The sequence below is a fragment of the Dysidea avara genome, chromosome 4 (assembly GCF_963678975.1).
Source record: "Dysidea avara chromosome 4, odDysAvar1.4, whole genome shotgun sequence".
NCBI classification, from domain to species: Eukaryota; Metazoa; Porifera; class Demospongiae; order Dictyoceratida; family Dysideidae; genus Dysidea; species Dysidea avara.
In genome coordinates this window covers 18,889,383-18,912,951 of record NC_089275.1, presented here as the reverse complement: position 1 = coordinate 18,912,951, position 23,569 = coordinate 18,889,383, and the positions used below count along the sequence as shown (strand labels likewise).

General features: G+C 38.6%; 3 protein-coding genes across 4 annotated transcripts; 1 reads left to right on the top strand and 2 right to left on the bottom strand.

Annotated features, from left to right (window-relative positions):
- Window positions 1-1,861: 1,861 nt before the first annotated feature.
- Window positions 1,862-4,278, bottom strand: LOC136254207 (uncharacterized). Its single transcript, XM_066046877.1, has 4 exons — window positions 4,061-4,278; window positions 3,067-3,192; window positions 2,799-2,855; window positions 1,862-2,426 (listed from the first exon to the last, which is right to left on the bottom strand). Exons 1-4 carry the CDS (start codon window positions 4,140-4,142, stop codon window positions 1,927-1,929), a joined length of 765 nt encoding a protein of 254 aa, XP_065902949.1. The 5' UTR covers window positions 4,143-4,278; the 3' UTR covers window positions 1,862-1,926.
- Window positions 4,267-15,752, bottom strand: LOC136254208 (uncharacterized). Of its 2 annotated transcripts, XM_066046878.1 has the most exons (7): window positions 15,405-15,752; window positions 15,172-15,208; window positions 9,793-9,849; window positions 9,618-9,743; window positions 6,733-6,899; window positions 5,706-5,772; window positions 4,267-4,451 (listed from the first exon to the last, which is right to left on the bottom strand). In XM_066046878.1, exons 3-7 carry the CDS (start codon window positions 9,812-9,814, stop codon window positions 4,267-4,269), a joined length of 567 nt encoding a protein of 188 aa, XP_065902950.1. In that variant the 5' UTR covers window positions 9,815-9,849; window positions 15,172-15,208; window positions 15,405-15,752. The 2 variants fall into 2 exon arrangements, with proteins under 2 accessions (XP_065902950.1, XP_065902951.1); XM_066046879.1 differs by lacking the exon at window positions 15,172-15,208.
- A 6,624-nt stretch (window positions 15,753-22,376) lies between these two features.
- LOC136253636 (E3 ubiquitin-protein ligase TRIM33-like) lies at window positions 22,377-23,517 on the top strand. The gene is made up of 2 exons (XM_066046300.1): window positions 22,377-23,464; window positions 23,508-23,517. Exons 1-2 carry the CDS (start codon window positions 22,377-22,379, stop codon window positions 23,515-23,517), a joined length of 1,098 nt encoding a protein of 365 aa, XP_065902372.1.
- Window positions 23,518-23,569: the final 52 nt, after the last annotated feature.

The window sequence follows — 23,569 nt, the reverse complement described above, 5'->3', positions numbered from 1 at the left end:
TTTCCTTTATTCTTCGGGCTGCCTCCGACACTCTCCCCACACCGGTCAATCTGCAACGATGGAACATCCAATGCAGCGCAAAGTGCATACTGTGCGGCGGTACTCAACCAACCACTGCGCATATTTTGGGCGGCTGCCCCAGTCAGCGTTGAAACCGGGTCACTACTGCTGACCCGGATGACCCACTGACCCGGATAGCAATCCGGGTCAGACCCGGATTTGACCCGGATGTGACCCGGATTGACCCGGATTAAATTAAGCCGAGGCGCGCGATAAGAGCTATGTTTCGGGTACTCTCAAGCAAGCGAGACTACGTTTCGAGCGTTCGATTCGTGTTGAGTAAACGAGTAGTTATGTGATAACTAAGCCGGTAAGTTTATAATTTAAAATCAGTCAGTGGGTTTGTTTCCACGTATATAGCTTCTGTGAGTTTACAGACAGCAATTGGGTGTGGCTTCGTACATACTTAGTATTGCAATTTCCCAATATATTAAAATGGGTGTGGCTCACAAAAGTACTTATCCTGCTGCAAGACTAGACCTAGACTATATACAACTCATACATTAATCGATTAGTGGGCGTGGCTTCACGTAAGCTTGCAGACAGAAACGGACACAGTTTCATGCTACAGACTGCACTTAATAAATGGGCGTGGCTGAGCGTATGTTTGTAACGCGATAAGTGGGCGTGACTCACGAAAGAGCTACGCGACTAGCGTTTATAGGTTCCACGTCGTCAAACGATCAATTTCGTTTCTCACGTGATCCAATCCGGGTCAGACCCGGATAATTTGTAAACCGGGTCAGACCCGGATGACCCGGAGAAAATGTGACCCGGTTGACCCGGATGACCCGACCCGGTTTCAACGCTGGCCCCAGTGCATTGACACAGGGTCGCTATACATATAGGCATAACCAAGTTCTGGACTGTTTGTTCACTGAGCTTTCTAAAGTTTTGACTGATCAGTGCATCGTTTATGCTGACCTACCTGGAAGGCGAACAAGTGATTCCCCTCAGGCAACAATACCTCCCGCTCTTCTCATTACGCCGTATCGCCCTGATATTGTGATTCACAATAAAGAAAGTAATTCAGTAGCCTTATTGGAGCTTACTTGTCCCCTGGACTCTGTCCGTCACCTTGAACTTGCAAGACACCGTAAACTTAAAAAGGAAGAATATCAACTACTTTTGTCTGAGCTAGATCGCCTTGGCATTGTTAACTTTTATGACACAATTGAGATGAGTGTATTGGGTCACTATCTGCCAAGTTCATTATCTTCTTTTCGGAACTGTGTGAACTTCATTCAAAATAATTTCACTATGTTAAAATCTCAATGTAAGAGAATCTTTGATTTAGCAGCGGCAATTTCAATATCCTCTTCTAGGAGAATATTTATGGCGAAGAGCTGCCAAGAATGGTGCGTGGACTTTTGAACATTATGTTGGCAAGACATTTTTCATTATTAATTGTGTGTGTGTTTTGTTTTTTGTTAATTGTACTCCTTGCCATGCCCACCTGTGGGGCTTTTTATGCCCTATTTTTGTGGTAGCATGTGTCCGAGGACATTTGATTGTAATTGTTTGTGTCATCAATAATACTGATGGTTCTTCTCCTAATAGAACAGTCAGCTAGGATCGAGATACCCTAATAAAGCAGTCAGCTACTCTAATATAGCAGTCATCTTTAATAACCGCGATAAATAGTAATATCGTGATATATTTCTGCACGATATATCGTGAAGCGAAACTCCAATACCGCCCAGCCCTAGTGGCATAGCTACCTTGCTCTTTCACAAACAAGTTATACAGGTTGATATTACCAATGCTCCAGAGGGATTTTGTATTTTTAGGCATTATTTCTACAGTTATTATTTTCATTGAAAAATAATAAAAATGTATGTGAAGTTGACAGATATGCCAGAAGATCTATGTATTGCGATGATGTTGATGATAATTAGAGTGTCTACTGTTTCTCTGATAACTACCTGATGATGATGATGCTGCTGCTTGTAGTCTACTGTAGTGTGGACCAGTGTAATGATGTGATGAATAGTTCATTATAGTGGTGACACCTTGGTTGGGTTTGTTATGACTCTTACTAGCACCAACATGTCTACTGGTGTCTTGAACACTTGTAGTCAGTGGGTTACTCTGAGAAACACAACTACCACTAGTAAACTTTGCTATATTGTTCTGTTTTGGTTTACCAACAACTGATTGTTCCGCAGTTTCTCTCCCCTGAAGTTGTTGAGGGAATTTAGTTTGAGGATTTGGTTCCGGATTGACAGTAGCAGATTGTTGTGAAGCATTGTCTGGTAGTAGTTGTGTGTTGTGGAACTCCAGGCCAGATGGAGGAATGTTACAGTCACCATTGCTACACAAATCCAGCCATGAGCTCTTCGAAGATTTCGTACCTTGCATCTCCTACTCAAAGAGAAAAGAAATTTAAAATCTCACTATATTAGAAACTCGCACACATACACACGGTATGAAAATACGCTCACAACTCACATTCAAAACAAGCCAACTTCATGCAGCATGCTCAATGATGCTCTGGTTCTATCAAAGCTTGGTCATTCACCATGTAACTCAACACACACGCACACACACAACTAAATTTCGTACACTCCCATGCACACAAAACAAACCAGATTTTTTTAGTTTTGTATAGAAACTGTTCTCAGTCACAAAATACATCTGTACATAATATACAGTCAATTGCATATAAACATAAAATTCTGTGAGTCAACATTTCAGTTATCTTGTAGCTGTTTGTCTCTTGATGGTACAACTTTCCTTGATGATGGTCTGGTGATACTCAGTAGCATATGATGAAAATAAGTTGAAATCAGTACCTGTGAAATATAGAAATACTATTAGTGCACTTGGTATGACAGTGGCTTATTCTGCCTCCCCAATTAATCACTATAACATAAATAATTTATTAAGCAAACATTCAAATTACTTTTTCAAACACTGATTTAAATATACGTACGATCAAACTGTAGATTTTCACCTCTACACTTGTAGAGTTACAGACAAAAGTATACCAACCCAGACACATACCAAATGAACTGTTATCACTCCACAGGTTGTATTCTCCCTTGTTGTGTTCACCATCAACTTGATGAGTAGCACCAGCAGTAGTTCTACTGGTCACTGGAGCTGTATACCTCATACCAGTGTGATAATCTACAGTACAATTAGGTTAAATAATATACTTGTGACCAGCTCTGTGATAAACAGTCCTATAAGTCTCTTAAAGCTGTCTGTCTGTCTGTCCATTGATGTCACCCACTTTTGCATGCTGAAATGATTCTTACATCAAACAACATTCACGTGGACTTTCAATGCAGCTTATAACAGTAATCAATCATTGTCCACAATGCATTGGATACAAGAGTATAGCACAAAATCTGCTGAAATTCTTTGTGCCCACCGCATGGTGAACCTAAGTAAACAACCTGGCTATTCAAATTATTCATGTCTTCCTTTACAGACAACTTGTTAGAGGTGCTTTCTAATCAATTCCTTTCATCCTTTCTTTTGTTTGGTAACCATTTTGTCATAACTTTTTTACACTTTCAAGCATCGCTCGGTATGGTAAGTCCTGCACCACAGAGCAGGTATCAGTACTAGTGTACCTGTCAATACTTGATATAGATGATAAGATCACGTAACAATCAGGTTGCCTTGAGGGTGACTTCAAGGGTAACTTAATGTAGCAACTGTATCAATTTGTGCTTAAGCTGTACCACATGTGTAGTGAAAACTTTAGTTGTTGTTTGAAACCCACACCTCTTGCTCACATGTCAGACAGACAAACATAATGCTAAAGGAGATCAATATACCCCAGTTTAAATAAGATTTGTAAAAGCTATTACTCAGTGTAAAGGTAACTCCCCACTACTCCAAGTGCAAGCACTGTACCTTATCAAGTTGCACTCAAACAATGTACATCACACAATACATTTACTACAAAAGAGCATACAGTGTGTCCTGTATACACTAGTGTGTATTATAACATACATAGTGTACACATCACAAGCTCACACTATACCTAGAAATGGTTCAGGATTGGATGGGAACACAGTGGGCTGTGGTTGATGATGATGTGAAGCAGTCACTGGTTCCCTTATCATTGCTCTACCACCAACACAACCTACACTACCACTGTTAACAGAACCACCTCTACTGTCACTACTATTGATCAAGTCAGGCCATCCACTCTGTATGGTGGTAGTGACATAGCTGAGAGAGGGAATATCAAACGGAGATGCAATGACATGTCTGGAGCTGGTTACTGCAGGGCGGTGTGTCAGAGGGAGGGTAGGTCATGACTGAGTGTGTGGCATTATCGGCAGTGAAGGTGGAGGTTGAACTTGTTGAGTAGGATATGATGAGGTGTAGTGTGTGTTGTTGTGAAGAAGTGGGTACTGCATGTGCACCAGCTATAGAACAAGTCATTAATAAACCATCATACATGTAGTACATATATCTTACTACTACACAGTATTACTGTACTGTACGATACAGTCTATTATACCATAATTTGCTTTATTTTTTTTGCAAAAAAAATTGTGCAAAAATATTTTACATGAACGACTGCTCTATTAGAGTAATTTGATGTTATGTAAAATTTTTTGCGTAAGGAATTTTTGTACAAGTTGTGCATACAAAAAAAAGTGAAAAAAAAGTAAATTATGGTAATATACAAGTATAAGGGAAATTAGGAATTTTATATCATAGACTGAATTAGGGAATAAATGTTCACTAGTAGATCTGCAGGTGTAGGCGACCTTCCTTGTTTCCCTACATTTTTTTCTATGATCCCTAAATAAACTTAAAATTCCTAATTTTGCCTTATACTTCTTCTTTGTACTGTTTTTGTAACATTATTATGACTGGTGAATCCCCCCCATACCACATCACAAGGAAGGATGGCGCCAGAGATAAAGTTTACATCTGAACACACACCCTAGTTATTAATTACTGACTCGAAATTTAAGTGGCCACTACGCTTTGCTTTCAGCCCATTATACAACACTACAAATGAAGAACAGTAGGGGAAACACCTTGGCAATCAATCCAATCACCACAAAAAATACGGGCAATTCACATGTTCCAACTATCAAGTACTGGCTCAAAAGTGAAGTGGTCGCTTTCACCTATTTTCAGCCCATTACACAGCATTACAAACAAAGAACAGTATTAGAAGCTCCTCTGCAATCAATCCAGTCACCATGGAAAATACGGATGATTCACATTTACAGCATCACACTACTGTGAATCAACACCTAGGGCTGTCAGCAAAAAGAGATGGGTCACAAAGAAGGACAAAGTCCATGTTGTGTGCACTGTATGTACTGCAGTATGCCAAAGGCACATCTCGGGACAGAGCAATGTTGAACAGTGAAAAAATCAAGCCTGTAGCTTTAGTTGTTATCGAGTCACACTTGCCTAAAGGAATCAGGCAGGAAGATAGTTAATCAGTAGAAAATTCAATTGAATAAAAAATTTTAAAATTTTGTAATAATCTATTAGAAGCATTTAGGGTCATCCTGAAGGCACTTCTGGGCTTGGTTATACCTAACAAATACTGCCAAGGTGCCAGGATGATATTATGAAGCTGGTTTTTGGGTGATATTTTTGGCCATAAAAACCCTAACCTCCATGATCCCTAACATTACATAACATGTACTTACAGTCAATACTGATGTTAATCCCAGGTAGGAGAGCACGTAACTGGTTCTCCATTGTGTTATTGTTAGACTGAAATGGAAAATCAAAGAAAACAATGTACATTTAATAAGAATGCAAGCTCCCTGTAGAGCCTATACATACACAAACCTATCCTTATAAAGCAATGTGATGTGTTGTGCAACCCAAAATAGCATGTGGGTATGTAGCTGACAAGTGTAAGATTATGATTTTCATGCTCTTTAAATCTCATTGCAACATCAAGTACCTAGCTTGTAAGCATTTAATAAAAACAAACCAGCCTTAACCCTTGAAGATGTATAAACATTTAGAGGAAAGTGCGTCTATACAAAACAGGTCTTATATGGCCAAGTAGCTTGGCCTGCCTAAAGCAGATATCAAAAGAAACCTTATTCATTGGGATATTAGAAGGATAAATAACCTGGCCACTGTACCAACAGGGGATTACTTGGTTATAAAGCAATGAACAGTGACTGGTTTTATTATAGCAGCGTATTTCATGCTTTGTAATCATAGTCTGGATCACATGAGCTGACCTTACTCGCTACTGAATGTCAAAGCGGCCAATGGTTATTTGTAGTGAATCGGATTAACTGGCAATGAGTTACAAATCATTTTTGAAAAGTTTAAATATAAAAAATTTGTTTGCTGATAAACTGAAATTAATTTCCATGTCCTGTTTTGGTCCTCATACTTTTATTGTAGGGTAATTCCCTAGGTATCATATTAAGGTTTGTTACATCATCAGTAAAACGACATTGATTGTGTAGCCATACATAGGCAAAACTTATAGCACTTTGTTTACAACCATGTGTAGTGGCCGATATGCATTTCAAAGGGTTAATAAAAGGCTTGTGTGAAGAATGTGATATCAAATTCGGTGGTCAAAAAATTACTACATTGATATTGTCACTTTGTCATTGTGACCACCACCTTTGATATCACACTTTGGGTAATCCACCACAATGGCACACACAATAATACACTCCTAGCTAGCCATACAACACTTACAGTTGTTGGAGGATGACTGCGAGGGGAGTGTTGTTGCTGATGGATGGGTATGCCATGATATTGTAACTGATGAAGTTGATCATTGGTGATGGGACCATAGTTGACATATGCTGCAGCCGCTTGTCTCTGTGGATCTACAAATGTGCTGGACAATGGTTGACTGTGTCCTGGAAAACTATACATTTAATGAATGCTGTGTGTTTGCTTATGTACATGTGTGTATATGTGTGTATAGTGAGTAATGCGTGTGCACGTGCGCGCGTGTGTGTATGTGTGTGTGTGTGTGTGTGTGTGTGTGTGTGTGTGTGTGTGTGTGTGTGTGTGTGTGTGCATGTGTGTGTGTCCCAGCTGTTAAATGGGGACGTGGTGACCTGGTGTTAACTAGGGAAGCAGCCCACACAGCTGTAATACCAATGGGTTCCTGGTATAAACTGGGGAAGCAAATGCCAACAGTCCTTGTCCTGCTTAGAGGTTGTTGTGGAGCTTTCAAAGCTCCACAACAAAGCTCCACAACTTCTCTCCATGAGACCTGGATGGATGGTCGTCCTGCAGGTGACTAGTCCTACCCCAGGAGGATTCGCCTGCACTAGACTCAAGTGCCTGAGTGGTACACAGGCATCCCAGCGGTGGTTCACAGAGTAGCAATAGCTGTGTTTTGCAGGGCTACCAGAGGCCTTGCTTTGTACGTGCTGACTCCTATCACACGAGTACCGCACAGGTGTCCTAGTGTTGGTTCACTGGGTAGGCGTGATGGCTGGCTTTTGTGTGTGTGTGTGTGTGTGCGCGCGCGCGTGTGCATGTGTGAGGGAGGAGAGAGTGTAATGTTGTCTTCAGGTCAACTGGGTTTGACCCAAATTGTTATCCATAGCTAAACGTACAAGCACACAAAACATCTTGGAATTTTCAATTAGAGCAGGGACCATAACACATTGATAAAAAGTACTGAAACAAGCTGGAATAGTGCACGATATTAAATCACAGTAAAACAATAAGAAATGTTGTACCCCTACTGTGCTCAAGATACCATAAAGGAAATGCACAGTAGGGATATAACACTTCTTATTGTTTTACTGTGATTTAATATCATGCACTACTCAAGCTTGTTTCAGTACTTTTTATCGAAGTGCTATGGTCCCTGCTCTAGTTGAAAAATCCGATTTTTTGTGTGTACTTGTTTGTTAGCTTTTTTGCAATTAATTATTATGACTAATGAACCCACGCATACCGCATCTGAAATGGCACCGTGTGCCCCAGATATATCAATAATCATCTAAAAAGTGAAGTATCTGTTGTCAACTACGTATGTTCAACCTGTTACACAGCATTTCGAATCAAGAACTGTTCGAAAAGCACCTCTACAATCAAGGGAAGCTCATCACGTTCTACCGCCAAATCGACACTTTTCGCTGTCAGCAAAGATGAATGGGACACAAAGGAGGACTCTGGTAAGTCAATGAAGAATGTATTGTATGTACTGCAGTATGCCAAAAAGGCACCTCTCGGGCTGAAGCGATGTCGAACGGTAAAAAAATCAAGCCCGTAGCCTTAGCCGTTGTTGAGTTACGCTTGTCTGAAGGCATCAGTCAGTTTCTCAGTCAGTCAGTAGAAAATTCCGTTAAATAATTTTTCCTTTCAAAATTCCATAGTAACTTGTTGAAAACATTTCGGGTCAATATGAAGACTTGTTTGGGTTTAGTTTTACCTAACCAATACTGCCTCATTGTTTTCAGGGAAAATCAAGGTTGGTTTTTGGTAGGGCTGAGCGATACTGCCATTTTAGTATCATGATCGATACTAAACCCACTATTCACGATACTGAATAGTTCACGATACTTACAAATAAGTCAATCATAGCTGGTGCTACATAACATATTGCTCAGCATTCCTGCAGGAAGTCCTTATAGGTGATAACAAACTAGCCACTATCATCCTTGTTTACAGTAACAGTTATTGTAATACATGCTTTGAGGTTGTTATGGTGTTCACACCTCTCTGCAGGGGAAACCAGATGGGTGGACTTTATCATTTACAAGGATTCTTAGCCTAGTACTGCATAACAAATGGATTTTTAATGACAGTAATGAACAGGCATGGTATCACGATAGTTAATAACAAAATATCGCGATATCGATACTTTCAAAATATCGCGATATATCGCTAAAACGGTAGTATCGCTCAGCCCTAGTTTTTGGGTGATGTTATTTCGTGGGCCACACCTACTCCTTTGTGGTCCCTACTCTTCCAGCCTTGTATGCCAATAACTTATAGTCCTACAAATAGAAAGATCGATTTGTAAAGCAAATATCGGGAAAATAAATTACAGGCACTTAAGAACACAATGATATACAGAGTTGCAACTTGCATCATGTTCACCATGAATAGGGAAATTCATTGCTGGGTAAGTTTTTCCTTGCATCACCTTTCTTCACTACATACAGGGACGAAATCAATGAAGAAAGATTGATTGTATACAATTGCTTCAATGTGACACAAACAAATGCACATGACTCAGAGATTCGTTTGGCATACTGCATCAAAACAAAGATTTTCGAATGCCTCTTGAGCAGGCGAATAACATGACATCCAACTTTTTACCATTATACCTTTTCTCACAAAGAAAAAGCATTTATAAATTTGTTATACAAGTACCCAAATTGCCACTGTTCTAATAAAACCGTTTCAAATCTAGATTACTAATCGGTTAGTAATGTTGATTTGGTTTTAACCCTAGTGTCAATGTGTGGCTGAGAGTGCATCTCTGTGGATATGCTTTAGTGTGGTCATGTGTGCACAAGTCCATGCAAAAGTAGTACAGACACAGTGTCGTGCACGATAGATAGTGATGCACTCAAATATATTGACATATCTCACAGCCTATTACTCACTTTCAGTCTTCATGGTATCAACCACAGGAGGAGGAGGAGGAGGAGGCTGACTATAAACAGAAGTGACAGGTTGTGATGTTAACATGTCCTCAAATCCTTTTGATGATATACTCCATGGATCAAACCCTATTGTAATTACACTGTGAACTGTGAAATTAATGATACAAATACTGACCTAACTCGATCATCATCATCATTTCGTGTACTGAGGTCAGGCCAGTTCAGTCCATAACTGTGTACATAGAATATAGTAATACAATGTAGATATAATTCAGTGTGTAGTGTACGATAGTGTACAATAATATACAGCAGGGGCGTAGGAAGATATTTAATTTATGGGTGCCCTATACAGTACCACATCTAGTCCAGTGAACAGCCTGTGGGGGTTCATACGTGCATTCATCAAATTGCTGTTTTCAAGTGCATGGCATGGGTAGATACAGTTGCTAACTCTATCTGTATGCATACAGAATATAGCTAGCTTATCAGTCATTTTAGCCTACAATCGCTCCACGCTACTCTTTAGCTACGATGTATGTATTGATTGTGGGACTTCAGCATCACTTGCCATACAACCCTCACATGAGATGAAGAATCTATGCAACACTATAACAAACTGATAGATTTCTTGTACTGACTTGTACTTGTGTTGAAATGTGTCTTGATCACTCTGTGATCACAAAATCATCATGACACAGGTTCAACCACTCAGACTGTGACACAGTAGGGGCACCGTTTCCTGTAACCAGCCACTACGTAGCTCTACCACAACCTGCTGAGTGGTCCTAAAGACTTCTCTTGCATTGTTTACTTGATTCCTTCGTCGTAGTTGTATCCCAATAAATTCAAGCAATGATTATCCGGCATTACCTACTGAAATAAAGTTGCTAAACAGCTAGTCGTCTTCAGTACTGGCCACTTCACGAGGTCTGTATACAGGCCAACTCCAAACTATCATTATTTTGATGTGACAACAAAGTGGCACCATTTGTTTTGGACAGGCACATCTCCGTTTTTCAGATTTAAATATAGTAACTCGTAATCTATGGAGTTATTTTTAGAAGTCAGACTTAATTAAATGGGTAGAACTTATTTTCAGTGTTTATTCTAGGGCTGTTAGGGGGGAACTTCCCCCCCCCTAAAATCTCAGACTCACCCCCTAAAATTGTGAGTAACTATACTACACTAAACTTAGGTTAAGCTGGCTTTTAAATGATACACAAAACTTATCAAAAATGCTCTCAGATTCAATCTCAGCATAGTTAATACGTAAAATTTTTCCAGGTAAAAATTGTGAATGCAACATTGAAGTGCTCTCAGATTCAATTAATTTTTAAAGTCCTCCTAGTATACAGCTAACAAAAATTCATGCATATAGTGATGGCTATTGAATACCTGAGAGAGCTCAAGTTTACCCATACCATCCTTAACTCTCAAAATTATCCTTAAATACAATCTCAGAAAGTGTAATTTGTAAAAAATTCTACTTTCAAAATGGCATGCACAGCCACCACAAATACCCCCAGATTTAATCTTAGAAAACCTGATTTTTAAAAACTTTCTTGTTTTACTGTAACCATGAAAACGTCCTAATATTCAATTTCAAGTTTTGTATTATTTCTTGGAAGGCATCCACACATGCAGATCTTGTAATTTGCTAGTGCTTTGTGGTATCATACATACAATGATAGTCAATATTGACCATGATCTCACACAAATTGTAAAGATTCAACACTTGATATGCAGTGCATTATTAATAATAGAATATGTACAGTGTACATGAGGTGCACATCATTGTCCTAGCATTATGTGATCACTACTACACTCATGCATAAAGCTCTGCCAACCATAGGATCTGGCTTCACCCAATCACAAAAATCAACACTCATGACACAGCCGTGTTTGGAAACTATTTCAACTGTTTTATATAGCTATGTAGTTGTGAACTTGGATAACTATATAACAGACTTTCACCTGGTCACCCCCCAAATTCCTGATTCCCCCCAAAGGAGAAATCCTAGAATAAACACTGCTTATTTTCCATGCAAGAACTCGCTGCAAGCGTTTGCTACAGTCAAGCTGCAGAGCCGTAATGGACAGAATCACGTTTTCAGAAGATGGAATCACTGACAAGTTAGAAAAGGAAGTATCAGTGTGCATGGTTAGAAATATTAAGGGTGCCCAAGTACCCAGCTTCCTACACCACTGTACAGTATACACAAATTGCAATAACAATTTACAATGTGGAGATGCATGGGCGGATCTAGGATTTCAGAAGGGGGGGGGGTGCTAACATCATGGCTGGTTGGCTAAGAAGAGTGACAACTGGCTAGCTATATAATATAGTGTCTAGGGGGGTCTGGGGGCATGCCCCCACAGAAACATTTTGCAAATTTAGCCTATTCAGTATTAAAATTTGGCAATGTTTTTGACTGAGCCACTTTGTTTAAGTGATTCATAATGTTTGGAGAGCATTGTGAGTCACCTAAGTGTAATAATGATGAAATGACACCATTATTCCAGAATAGCTGTCATATAAGGGCACAGCCAGTAACTAAAATATATTCTTTACATAAAGAACAGGAAGGAGATGGATGCAGCTACACATGCATGATCAATACTTGCCATTAATTTTGTGTTTGAAATACCTTAATTTAGTGGTACGTTAAATTTAGCAATTTTAGAGTTTGGTTTTTTGCTAATTAACTGATTACATTAATTCACAAATTAATAAAATTTATATGGTAAATCCATCAATATACAAGATCACTAAATTTAGTGTATTGCTTGGCTTAAGGCATAACTAGTGTGCTTTACAGTCTCATGGCTCAAACTATAGCTATAACATCCAAACAGTAACAATGAAGAGAGGGCTTGAGGGGGCAAGTATACACTCACCATGTAGTGTGTAGAGTACGCATACATACTATTTTCCAGCTAGGGGAGTCTAGGGTGATGCTCCCTCTGGAAATTTTTGGAATATAGTCATCACAAGATTGAATCTGGAAGCTATTTTCAACCAAATACTCTATTGTACTGAAAGATTGTGGGGGTACAAGATGGATGAGTTCAGTTGTAAGCAATGTTAGAAAAACAGAACTCACTATTAAAAACTATTGGATTATAAGGCAATACATAATAGTGGATTGTCAAAAACATACAAAGGATTGGATCTTAAGGTCACTGTATAGAGATTTAAAATGCACACAATAATAACTTCAACTTTGTAGTACATATAATTATATAGTCACAGACTGTTCTGTTACTATTTCAATCCGACTTTTTACAACTATATTGCTCCATCACCATAATAACCAGAGCCCAAAGTCACTTACATATACAACTAGTTTTTGGCCACAACTAACCCCTTATAACGTGACAGCATTTGGTATCATTTGAGCTTATGAAGTTGAGCTTCAAGGGGTTTGGGAGTGCAAACCCTGTATGACATTAAGTTTTATTAGCTTCAATTGATGCTATAGATTCAGATAAATGCATGCAGCATGGAACTTTGGTACTGATAAAGCAAAATCAAACAGTTCTCAGATAGCTACTACAGCCTTGTTAACTGTATACATGTTAAGAAATTAACTGTTTTACTTAAGCATGTCAACCTAAGCATAAATGTAGCAACAACTGAAAATACCCACTATAATATTAAGCTATTTGACAGAAGTTGTTCTCAGAAAATGATTAGTATATGGCAGTAGGCACCAGCCTATTATGCTGGCATAATTTTGTGCATAATAGGTACAGCATAATAGGCAGAATAATTGTCATACTGTAAGCAAATATGCATGCTACAGAAAAAGGTTGACTTACAATAATAGAACAGTCGATGCCACTGATATGGTATTAAGTAGTTATCTGACACCACTGTTATGATAGTTTACAACATAGCCAAATTCTTAATGCTCAACAAGTACTTTATAGGCTACATTTAACCAGTTGTTAATAAGCCAAAGTTTATTATATAGTTATACAACGGCCACGAGTGCTCTGCCTGATATAAACGCATGAGCCTGAGGGCCGTCAGGCCCGAAGGAAAGTGCGTTTATACAGGCAGAGTACGAGTGCACGTTGTATAACTGTTATGTACCACTCACCTAATAGGTGGGGAGAGTCTCACAAGACAGCTGTAACACTTATAAAGGCCAGGTTTCTAACATCGATTGTGGGTAACCAAGCCAGACGTTGCGATGACGTCCCCCCTGTAGTACTGCAGCCACCTGAGATATTGAAAGCTAGTACGCTATGGGTTATATCACTGACCTGCATTCGCTGTTCGACTCTCATCATGTAGTGCTCAGCATACCAGTGTACCATATAGACTAAGCACCAGACTAATCACCATAGTGATTCTCTCGAGCGAAAAAAAGCAGCTAAATAGACGGTTTAAGTAAACTAAACCTAACTACTAAACGATACTAGTCTACGTACGTAATTCTTACTATTTACACTGGCTAAACTCGAATCTGGTGGCATGACAAAACTGGTTCCCACAATCAAACGTAAAGGTTAGTATTATTTAGAATATATTTGTTTAATTGAGTCATTGTCGAAGTGGACTACAGTTTAATCTGGGCTAAGATGGCACCAGACTAGTAAGGTGTATAAGTACGTTTATATATATGTAGACTAGAGTTGTGGCCACCCGCGTTGGCTTTTTCGATCTCCATTGGCTGCTTGTAAACATTATACGTATTGGTGACGTTATGGCCCACAATCGACCTTTACATGTCAGGCTATAAAAGAATTCAAGTGATCTGTGAAGTGTCTTTCCACCTATTAGGTGGGGTGTCGTAGTGGTTTTCGCCACCGGCACTTGTGCTATGCTGCACAAAGCCACAGCCAGTGCAATATCTGTATATTGCACTGCGGTCGGTGCATTATAACTTATAATGCACTCGTTGTGGTCTACAAAACCACAACCAGTGCGTTATAAGTTATAATGCACTCGCTGCAGTCTGCAGCAGTGCAATATACAAATTATGGCACTGGCGGTGCCTTTGAACTGCCCACGCAGAGTGGTACATCATTATCATAGAAAGTAACAAAACATTGGAACTGTGGCAAAAATATTGAGCATAATTATGACCATAATAGGCTAAAATTTTGAGCACTGCAGCATAGCATAATAGGCAAAATTAAAAGCATAATAGGCTGGTGCCTATCAATGGCAGGATGTTTGGAGCAATGGTAAGATAGTGCACAGGTCAAGAAAGTACACTGGCAACTTCTTGAAAAAAAACGCTATGATGAATGTTCTATTAGAGTAGTTCACTGTTCTATTAGAGTATTTCGATTTTTAGCAGCTTTTAGATTAAGTCTCACACCATTTGAACCCCTCTTAGTAATTCTAAGTAAAGATTAGCCATTCTCCCTTCTCTTTCCATCTTTTCATTGCCCATGCATATGTATAAGAGCGATTGCACCTATACTGCAACTTCTAGAAGCTTCCTAGCTTGCACATGGTAAAATTTTGGAGGGGGGTGCTTCAGCACCCAAAGCACCCCCCCTAAATCCACCCTTGAGATGGTGCACAAACACTTACCTAGTATTGTACTGATTTCTGGTTAATTGTGATAGAACTACAATTAAAGACAACAATATGAAATGGAACATACTTGCCTTCAACAATGATTTCTTAAACAAAATTAGCATAAAAATAAGTCACATGCATACAAGGAAGCTATCACATAGTCACATGCAACGCATGCACACTCAGAGTCACACATTCACATACACACACTCGCACACACAAACATACACACAATTGTAACTTACCATTTGCAGCATTAGTGTGTGATGGTTGTTTAGTCAGGTGCCTTCACACCTCCGGTAGGTGGTACCTTATGCTCCACAACATTCTCAGTCTTCACTATAGCAGCTACTTGTCCTTCATGAGGGACCACACTCTCAGTAGGTAAAACAACATTATCTTTCTTCATCTTATGAACATCACCACCAACTGTGCTCACTTTAGCAGTGTTCTCTTTAACTAGCTTAGGAACATTATCATGTTTAATAGGAGATGCTCCACCACTTGCATGTCCACTGCTTTGCTTTGATTTGTCTGCAACATTTGAAGTGTTTTTCTTGTCTTTGGACTTTTTAGTTGCCTTATTACTACCAGACTTTCAATTGGCTGCTGTCCCTTGTTGGTACACTCTCCTTACCCAAACTTTGAGATTGCTGGTGATTTCTGCTGCTATTAGAGTCACCACTACCTTGCCGTTCTAACATACCATCACCAGTACTAGCAATAATAACGTTACTATTAATAGATGATGGTTCTTCATTCACAATTTGGTACATAGCAGAGTAATTGTGTTGGCCAGTGTTAGTGAGGTCATAGCCTCCACTGTTAGTCAAAGAAGCAACAATACTATTGTCGTGTATACTCAGTGATGACATGTCTTCTATACTCCTTATTTCACTACTGTTCTTCACTGTCATGTTACTATCATTGGTATTAACATCAGTTGTATGTGGTGCTTGAGTGATGATGGGTTTTGGGTAAGGCTGAAATGAATAGTACGAATATTTGTTATTCGTTTGTTAAGAAATATTCGTATTCGTTAAGAAATATTTGGTATTCGTTAAATATTTGTTAATCGGATAATGTACACATTTAACCTTGAAAACATTTTGACAACTGAAAACTGTCATTTTAAAATATAATTTTTCATCTTAATAATACATGTAAAGGACTTTTCTTTTTTAACATTTGAAGTTTTAGTAGTAATCAAAGTGATTTTGTCCCTTTCAAGCACCTAATTATACAGATAATTCTTAAAGAATAATTCGTTAATTCGTTCGTTAATTTGAAGAATATTCGAATACCTAAAATTTAATATTCGTTTCACCCCTAGTTTTGGGACATCTGGTAACTTGCTACTTTGTGAGGCCCTGATAGGTTGTGTACACGTACATAAACAAGCAATATAATTAGGTATATATAGCATATAATAGACTTAATAGTATAGTATCCTCTACATGCTGTAGATAAAAATGGAGAGACTCTTTATGAAACAAAATATTTTCGCAGAAGAGTACTAATCCTGACCCTCAAACGGTTAAAATTCTACATTGTGCTACCTCCATTTCATGTTACCAGAACATCTGAACTTGGGGTGAACGTAGTGTACAGTCTCTGAGCAAAAAAAGCTGTTTTCATGGCAACTTTTGTACTAAAATCTAGTTGTTATTTTTAAAACTTATTACACTATGTGTAAAATTGAATATAGGAAGATGATTCGAAAGATACAGTGCCTTGCTTACAGTTAGATGTCAAAGCCTAGATATGTTTTTAAGGCTAAACCTTAAAATAATGAAGCAAACATTCACACCTGAAACAATAGCCATTATGATGCAACACAGTAATTACCAGGATTAACGGAATGATAGTGCAGGTAGTATAATTTCTACAACAAAAGCACACCACAAGCATTTTTGTTTCATTTTCAGCTTTGATCTGCCTGTCATACAATTTTACACATGGGAAGCAGCTATAGTTCACAAAGTATATATCCACCCATAACTTAGTAATGGATACACGTACACCAACATACCGACAAACATTACCAGTGGGCTGTAGCAGGTAAGGCTGATTCTGACTGGAAGTGAACTAGTTCAGGAATACTATCATACTAAACAATGACCAATCATTAATGTACACATCTGACCATATAAAACACGTCACATACACTAACTTCTTTAGACTTTCGAGTAACCAGAGGCCTACAAAACACACATGTGAATTAAAGAAAGTGCGTACAGTACATTACATAGACACTACAATATTTTACAACTACACTGTAACTAATGCAGTGATACACATCACTACAAGCTGACCTTTTAACGCACTGTGGCTGTTTATCCTGCTCTTTACTGAGTGCTGTAGCAATAGCAGCTTGAGCCAGTGTGGCAGACTCACGTACAGGTGTGGTGCTTCCTGTACACATGAGGGGATAAGTAAAGGTAATATATTATAGTATGTAGACCAGCAATAGCAGTCAAGTTGGCATCATTTTAGCAGTCAAACTACCAACCCTGTTTACTGTCAGACAAATTTACTGCAATTATCAACCAATTGTTTATGTTTAACATAACAGACAATACAAAGTATTTACAGTGGCAGTCATGTGGCTGTCAGGTGGTCACTCCTTATTGTAACAAAGTCCTTTGAAACGCTGTACCTTTATCTCTATACAGATCAAGTTCATGGACCTACTGTATGTTCCCACTGTGTAAAGATGACTATTACATCTTCAGCATTATGCTATACTGTTTCAGCAGTGTTGGGAGTAATGCATTACTTATGTAACGCGTTACGTAATATTATTACTTTTGTGGTAACAAAGTAATATAACGAAATACGCTATAAAAACAGGTAATATAATGCAAGTTACTTTAGTTACAAATGGAACATGTTACCTAAGTAATATAGTTACTGTAACGAGTCTAATATTACGTAATATTATTACTACAAGTAACGAAGTTACTAATCTCATTAGTCATCCTCTGAGTAACGCCTAGCCACAACGAAGTAACGAAGCCTACTGAATGAAGCTTATTCACCAGCTTCTTACTTATAAACAAGATTTACATACTGTCCAACAACGCAATCATGTCACGTGGTAAGGTGGTAGTTTCACATGTGACAGCTTAAGGCTGTGGACACAAAGTAATATAATATGTAATATTATTACAGTTACTCTATTTTATGGGTAATATGTAACTGTAACTAAATAGTTCAGTTGCAAGTAATATGTAATATGTAACTAGTTACTTTTACAAAGTAACTTGCCCAACACTATGCTATACTGTTTCAGAATATTACATTAAGTAAGTTTATAAACAAACACGAAGCAATAATCATCCTTTCTGGTAACCTGTGATTCTTATCACTGATGTTCTTATATAATATAATCAATACTGGACACACAAAACTCACACTAAGCTTGAAAAAGCAGCTCTACTGCTATAAACCTAACCACAACATGATGGTTATACAAGGGAACATTCCTTAACCTGTTCACGATTATCTTTCAAAAATTGGTCCTGTTACAATGAACCATTGTAGAAAAAACCTGCTCAACAGGAATATGCACAAGTTACATAATCAATGTGGATTTCACAATGGCATGTTCATAGTATTATGTAAGAGCTTCTGTTGTCAAGTGCTTGTACTGAGGGGTTGTTATAATGTATTCTCTGCATATGAAGTATCTCAACAAGGATTGACAGCACCATTGCAACTTGCCTGTACAAGGCACACCCACATAGCTAATCTAATCATGCACATTCGCGGGTTACAGGTAAGTTATAAGGTGACTGCCACCTTAACTGAAGCATATTTCAGGTCAGAAATGCAAGTCTACAAGACATTACTTTCTCCCAAACTAGTACATGTGACTGAATGTTATACAGATACCTATCCAAGTTGCATGTCCTCTTTAGTAAAGCTAGCTTCCTCTTCTCCTAGCTCATGAAGGAATAAACAATCCTGTAAGAACATCATGTACATACAGGGTTAGAATGATAATGGGAGAATGGTACGTACAGTAATATATTGGAGAGGACTTGCTTCTGACATGTCAAATACAAAAGGATACATATTTACCAAGTCTGTCATTGACACACACTATACAGTACTCACCGACTTGGGACATGTCAAACCAGCCAAGAAGTGTGAACAATACTTTGTTGTTCCAAATGATGCCCTACACAGGAGGAATAATAATATAACTAATTGTAGTTACAAAACTTAAACTGAACAGAACAATTATGAACATCACAAAATATCAGTTACACCATTTACCAGAACAAAGCCAATAAAATAACCTCTTCATTTTTAAAGTTTAGTACAGTGTCATTGTGGTGACAAACACATCTACCATGACTCCAAAAACTTCAAGGTGGCACTAGCTATTTCCTATCATACAAAAGAAAATTTTCCTTCAATCACTATATATACCATACATAGCTTGCAGACAGTGAGTCCTTTGAACATATAGTATCACTGCTTATGCTCAATACAACACATTACAACACTTTGGATGAGACCACAATGATAATCAAAAGTGAGGATTAACTTAACAACATTCACTCACTTAAGACATCTCCCATCAATGTAAGCATCATTGACAGCTTGTATTGCTTTACTGGCATCTTCACTGCGGTAGAATGGTATGTATGCCCCCAGGCTGTTTCCCTACACAAAACAACAACATTCTATAGGGACTGTCAAACACAATCACACACACACACACACTATCTATACATACACACCTATAACATCTTTACCACATACATGTATGTACATAGCCTACCTGAGAACAGGTATATATATACAGTACTGTTATTAATCACCACCCTGTAGATCCTGCCAAACTTGCCAAACTATTCTGGTTTCTTCAGTACCTGTAGAGGAGTACAATCAACAACATTAACCTTGCTCCATATACAACCATCAGTTAGTGGATATTTTAATTTAACTATTTACTACATGCACTGTAGCTATTTCACAATAATTTTTCATGGATAATTCTACATTTCTGTCATTGCACTTGCATTATAACACAAACTTCACCCTGACACTTTGCACATTACAAAATTTACTCCCACAAAATGAGTACATTGAAATTTTCCACTTGTATTAATTAACACTAACTCACACAATGATACACTAATATACCAGGTTTCAAATATACATGTAGGTCATCATGACCTCACCCCATAAACTCTGTTGAGACCACATTGAGGTCACCTAACCACAGGATACACAGATAGATTATATACTTGATAAAGTCTACACCCCTAAAAAACAGGTCTGGGAAACTGTATACAGAGTACATATTATATAAGTGCTACATAATTATGTGTGTATATCATATAACACTTTCACACCTCAGATCAAAGGAGCTGCCCGGGCTACATATAAAATGTAGACTCGGCTACATCTGGGCAGTGATTATATAGACATTAAGGTCAAAATTGATAGTGAGGATCAATTAATACGTGATTAGTATACATGACTTGGATTTCACCAGGAAAAACACCCAGACAGATAATGTTTCTATCCTACAGGTTGACAAAACATTGCCCTAAGGTGAGAACTAGTGCTATAGCTTACTCACCAATCATTTTTGAATACGGACCATGCCTCCATCACAAAGGTACCACTCTGCATGAAGTAACTACTCTACAAGCAAGCTTACGACCTATCTAGGCCTTTAGTAAACTCCGTAATTATTCTATGAATGATTCAATAGCATTGATTTAAACATCAAACTTGTGTAACCAAAATTCTCCATGATATCTCTAAGATTTTTCCGTCCATCATAATTGAACGTAACCAGAACACACTAGCTATTGTCCCATAATCACAATTTTTATACTTGCATATATAATATATCCAGTGGCTGCGCTTGTATTGGCTTGGGTGTTTGATTGTCCTGTGTAACCTATCAGCCTGATACAATGGGAAGTGTCACATAATTATTAGCTGTAACATGAAGCATTTGGGCTTTGCCTAATGTATGCCCTCTGTCCTTAGGCCTGGGCAGTTCAGATTATATTTCAGACACAGCCCTCATGCCCGTGTTACAACTATTACTTAAGCTGATCCGCTTATAGCAGCAACTTGATGGCACTACTAAGGATGAACCCAAAAGAAATGACAGGTTTTGTATACCAGGTTTTGTCATCACAATAAGTAACAATTAAACCCTTAGATATAATACTTTGAAATATACACAACTTGAAATGCAGCAATCTGATTGGAACTGCCAACATTAAAGGATCACTAAACCTTTTGTACAATGTTTCAGCATACTAACAAATTGCCTACATGATACTGCACACACTCAGGTGAGCAAACAAACACATTGTCTTACTTGTTAACACATTCAGTATAAACCACAAACTTTCCAAGTTCATGAATAATTGAATTGTGGGGGATTAGTGTGGTATACCAAATGTAAACAAGACACTATGCACAACTAACTGTAATAAGCAATGTATCTGTATTTCCATAATTGACAACATGTGCATGACCAAAAATATGTGATGGATACAATAGAAACAGTGGTTGTGTTAAGCAGTTCTGTTTTGTGTACGTGGCTTTCAACATAAGTGAGAGGAAACATGTGAATAATGTCTAAATGTATAGTGGCTTACCCAAAGAACAGCCTTGAAATAAGATTTGCTTCTCTCCTGGGATCTTTAGCTGGTGTTTCATACTCGCAATGATCAATTATATCATTCAAGTATTCCTCACGTCAACCGACTCAACGTTTCCAAACTCCGTCCACCGAGTCGACGTGATCATCCCGAATCATCTTACTATATTAAAAGGAATCAAGCTCGAAATCAAGACAGGAGCATGTTCACAGCACAGCCACATGTCCATAGTGGGATAATTTGAATATTTGAATTTGGTTTTCAATTCTGCATAGTCTAACCGTTCTTCCACATAGGAGGAAACTATATAACACTTACAGATAGATGATGCCCGGTCATCTCGCCAGTGATTGTTTCTTCGAAGGGAGTGCCATTAGGGCCGGAGGGTAAAAAATGTTTCTTATTCGATCGCACACGGCTGCAGAGAGAATGGGTCCCAACCAAGGTTCCAAGCCCAAGCACGAGCCCAAGCATGTACTCAGTTTTAAGCATAGTATCTATGGTTTTACGCACAGGCGCAAAATATGCCTTGTCGCTAAGCAACATGCCCGAACGTTTCGCGCGCGAAACATGGCGACGAACTGGGAAAAGGTTAAAGAAGAGCTGACTTGTGCAATTTGTCAAGATCTCCTGAATGACCCCAAGATACTCCCTTGTCTTCATTCGTTTTGTACTGGCTGCCTTAAAGAATGGTTGGGACGATTGCCCCACTTGGAGGCTTCAAAACGTGAGCTCGAGTGTCCACTGTGTAGAGGAAAGGTTGCGCTATCCACTCCACTTGCTGTAGAAGAGTTACCATCGCATTTTACAGCCGTTCGTCTGGTGGAGATCGTGCGTCTACAAGAACAAGCAAGCAGTAAGAAGGTCACGCCCATCTGCCAGAGTTGTGAAGATGGAGAAGTGGCAACGTCGTCGTGCAGCGAGTGTGCTATATTCTTGTGTGATTTTTGTGAAAAAGCACATCGAAAAATGAAAACCTTTAGCGGGCACAAAATCCGCTCACTGGATGAGCTGAGGAAAGGCAGTGCTACTGATATTCCATCCATCTTACCAGAAAAGGTTGAGATATGTCCCGTCCACCCTACCAAACCACTAGAGTTGTACTGCAGGTGCGAAGAAGTGTTGATCTGTCGAGACTGCATCATCAAGAAACACAAGGACCATGACTATGATGTGATCTCTGATGTTTTTGATGGTGAGAAGATGATACTAAAGGAAGCTCTTCCTGGTATCCAGCAACTAATAGATGAAGTAGAAGGAGCCATCAATGGAGTAAAAAGCAAAAGACAAGATGTGAAGAACAGGAAAGAAGAAAACTTTCACAGGTTGGATGATGCCTTTTGTACCCTTCATGCTGCCGTAGATGAACGAAAGAGACAGTTACAACAACAGATCATACAGGATACAAAGGGAAAGGATAAAAGCTTAGCAGTACAGGAAGATGAACTGTGTTTCTTATTAAGCCAGTTGAAGAGTTGCTGGAGTTTCATCGATGACAAACTACAACGAGGTATTAGCAAAGACGTGTTGGCTATGAAGAAGTCGATGTTGGAGCGAAGAAATAAACTGAAAGAAATGAAGAGCAACACAAATCTAAATCCAACAGTTTGTGAGCAAGAGAAGATACAATTTTATGGCAGTCATCAAGTGAAGAAATGGTTATCTTGTTTAGGAATGTTTACACCTATTGATATACAAAAGTGCACCGTAAGTGACATGAAATGCACGTTTCCTTTTAAGAAGAATTGTATAACCACCTTTTC

Bases quoted from the DNA above. Each gene is read 5' to 3' on its own strand.
- LOC136254208 (XM_066046878.1), bottom strand. From the start codon at position 9,814: ATGATGATGATGATCGAGTTAG. The intron at 9,744-9,792 runs GTCAGTATTTGT...TAATTACAATAG, and splicing joins GATGATGATGATCGAGTTAG to GGTTTGATCCATGGAGTATA. The intron at 6,900-9,617 runs GTGAGTAATAGG...ATAGTTTTCCAG, and splicing joins TGATACCATGAAGACTGAAA to GACACAGTCAACCATTGTCC.
- LOC136253636 (XM_066046300.1), top strand. From the start codon at position 22,377: ATGGCGACGAACTGGGAAAAGGTTAAAGAAGAGCTGACTTGTGCAATT.
- LOC136254207 (XM_066046877.1), bottom strand. From the start codon at position 4,142: ATGATAAGGGAACCAGTGACTGCTTCACATCATCATCAACCACAGCCC. The intron at 3,193-4,060 runs GTATAGTGTGAG...ATTGTACTGTAG, and splicing joins CAATCCTGAACCATTTCTAG to ATTATCACACTGGTATGAGG. The intron at 2,427-2,798 runs AGGAAAGTTGTA...TTCTCTTTGAGT, and splicing joins GTATCACCAGACCATCATCA to AGGAGATGCAAGGTACGAAA.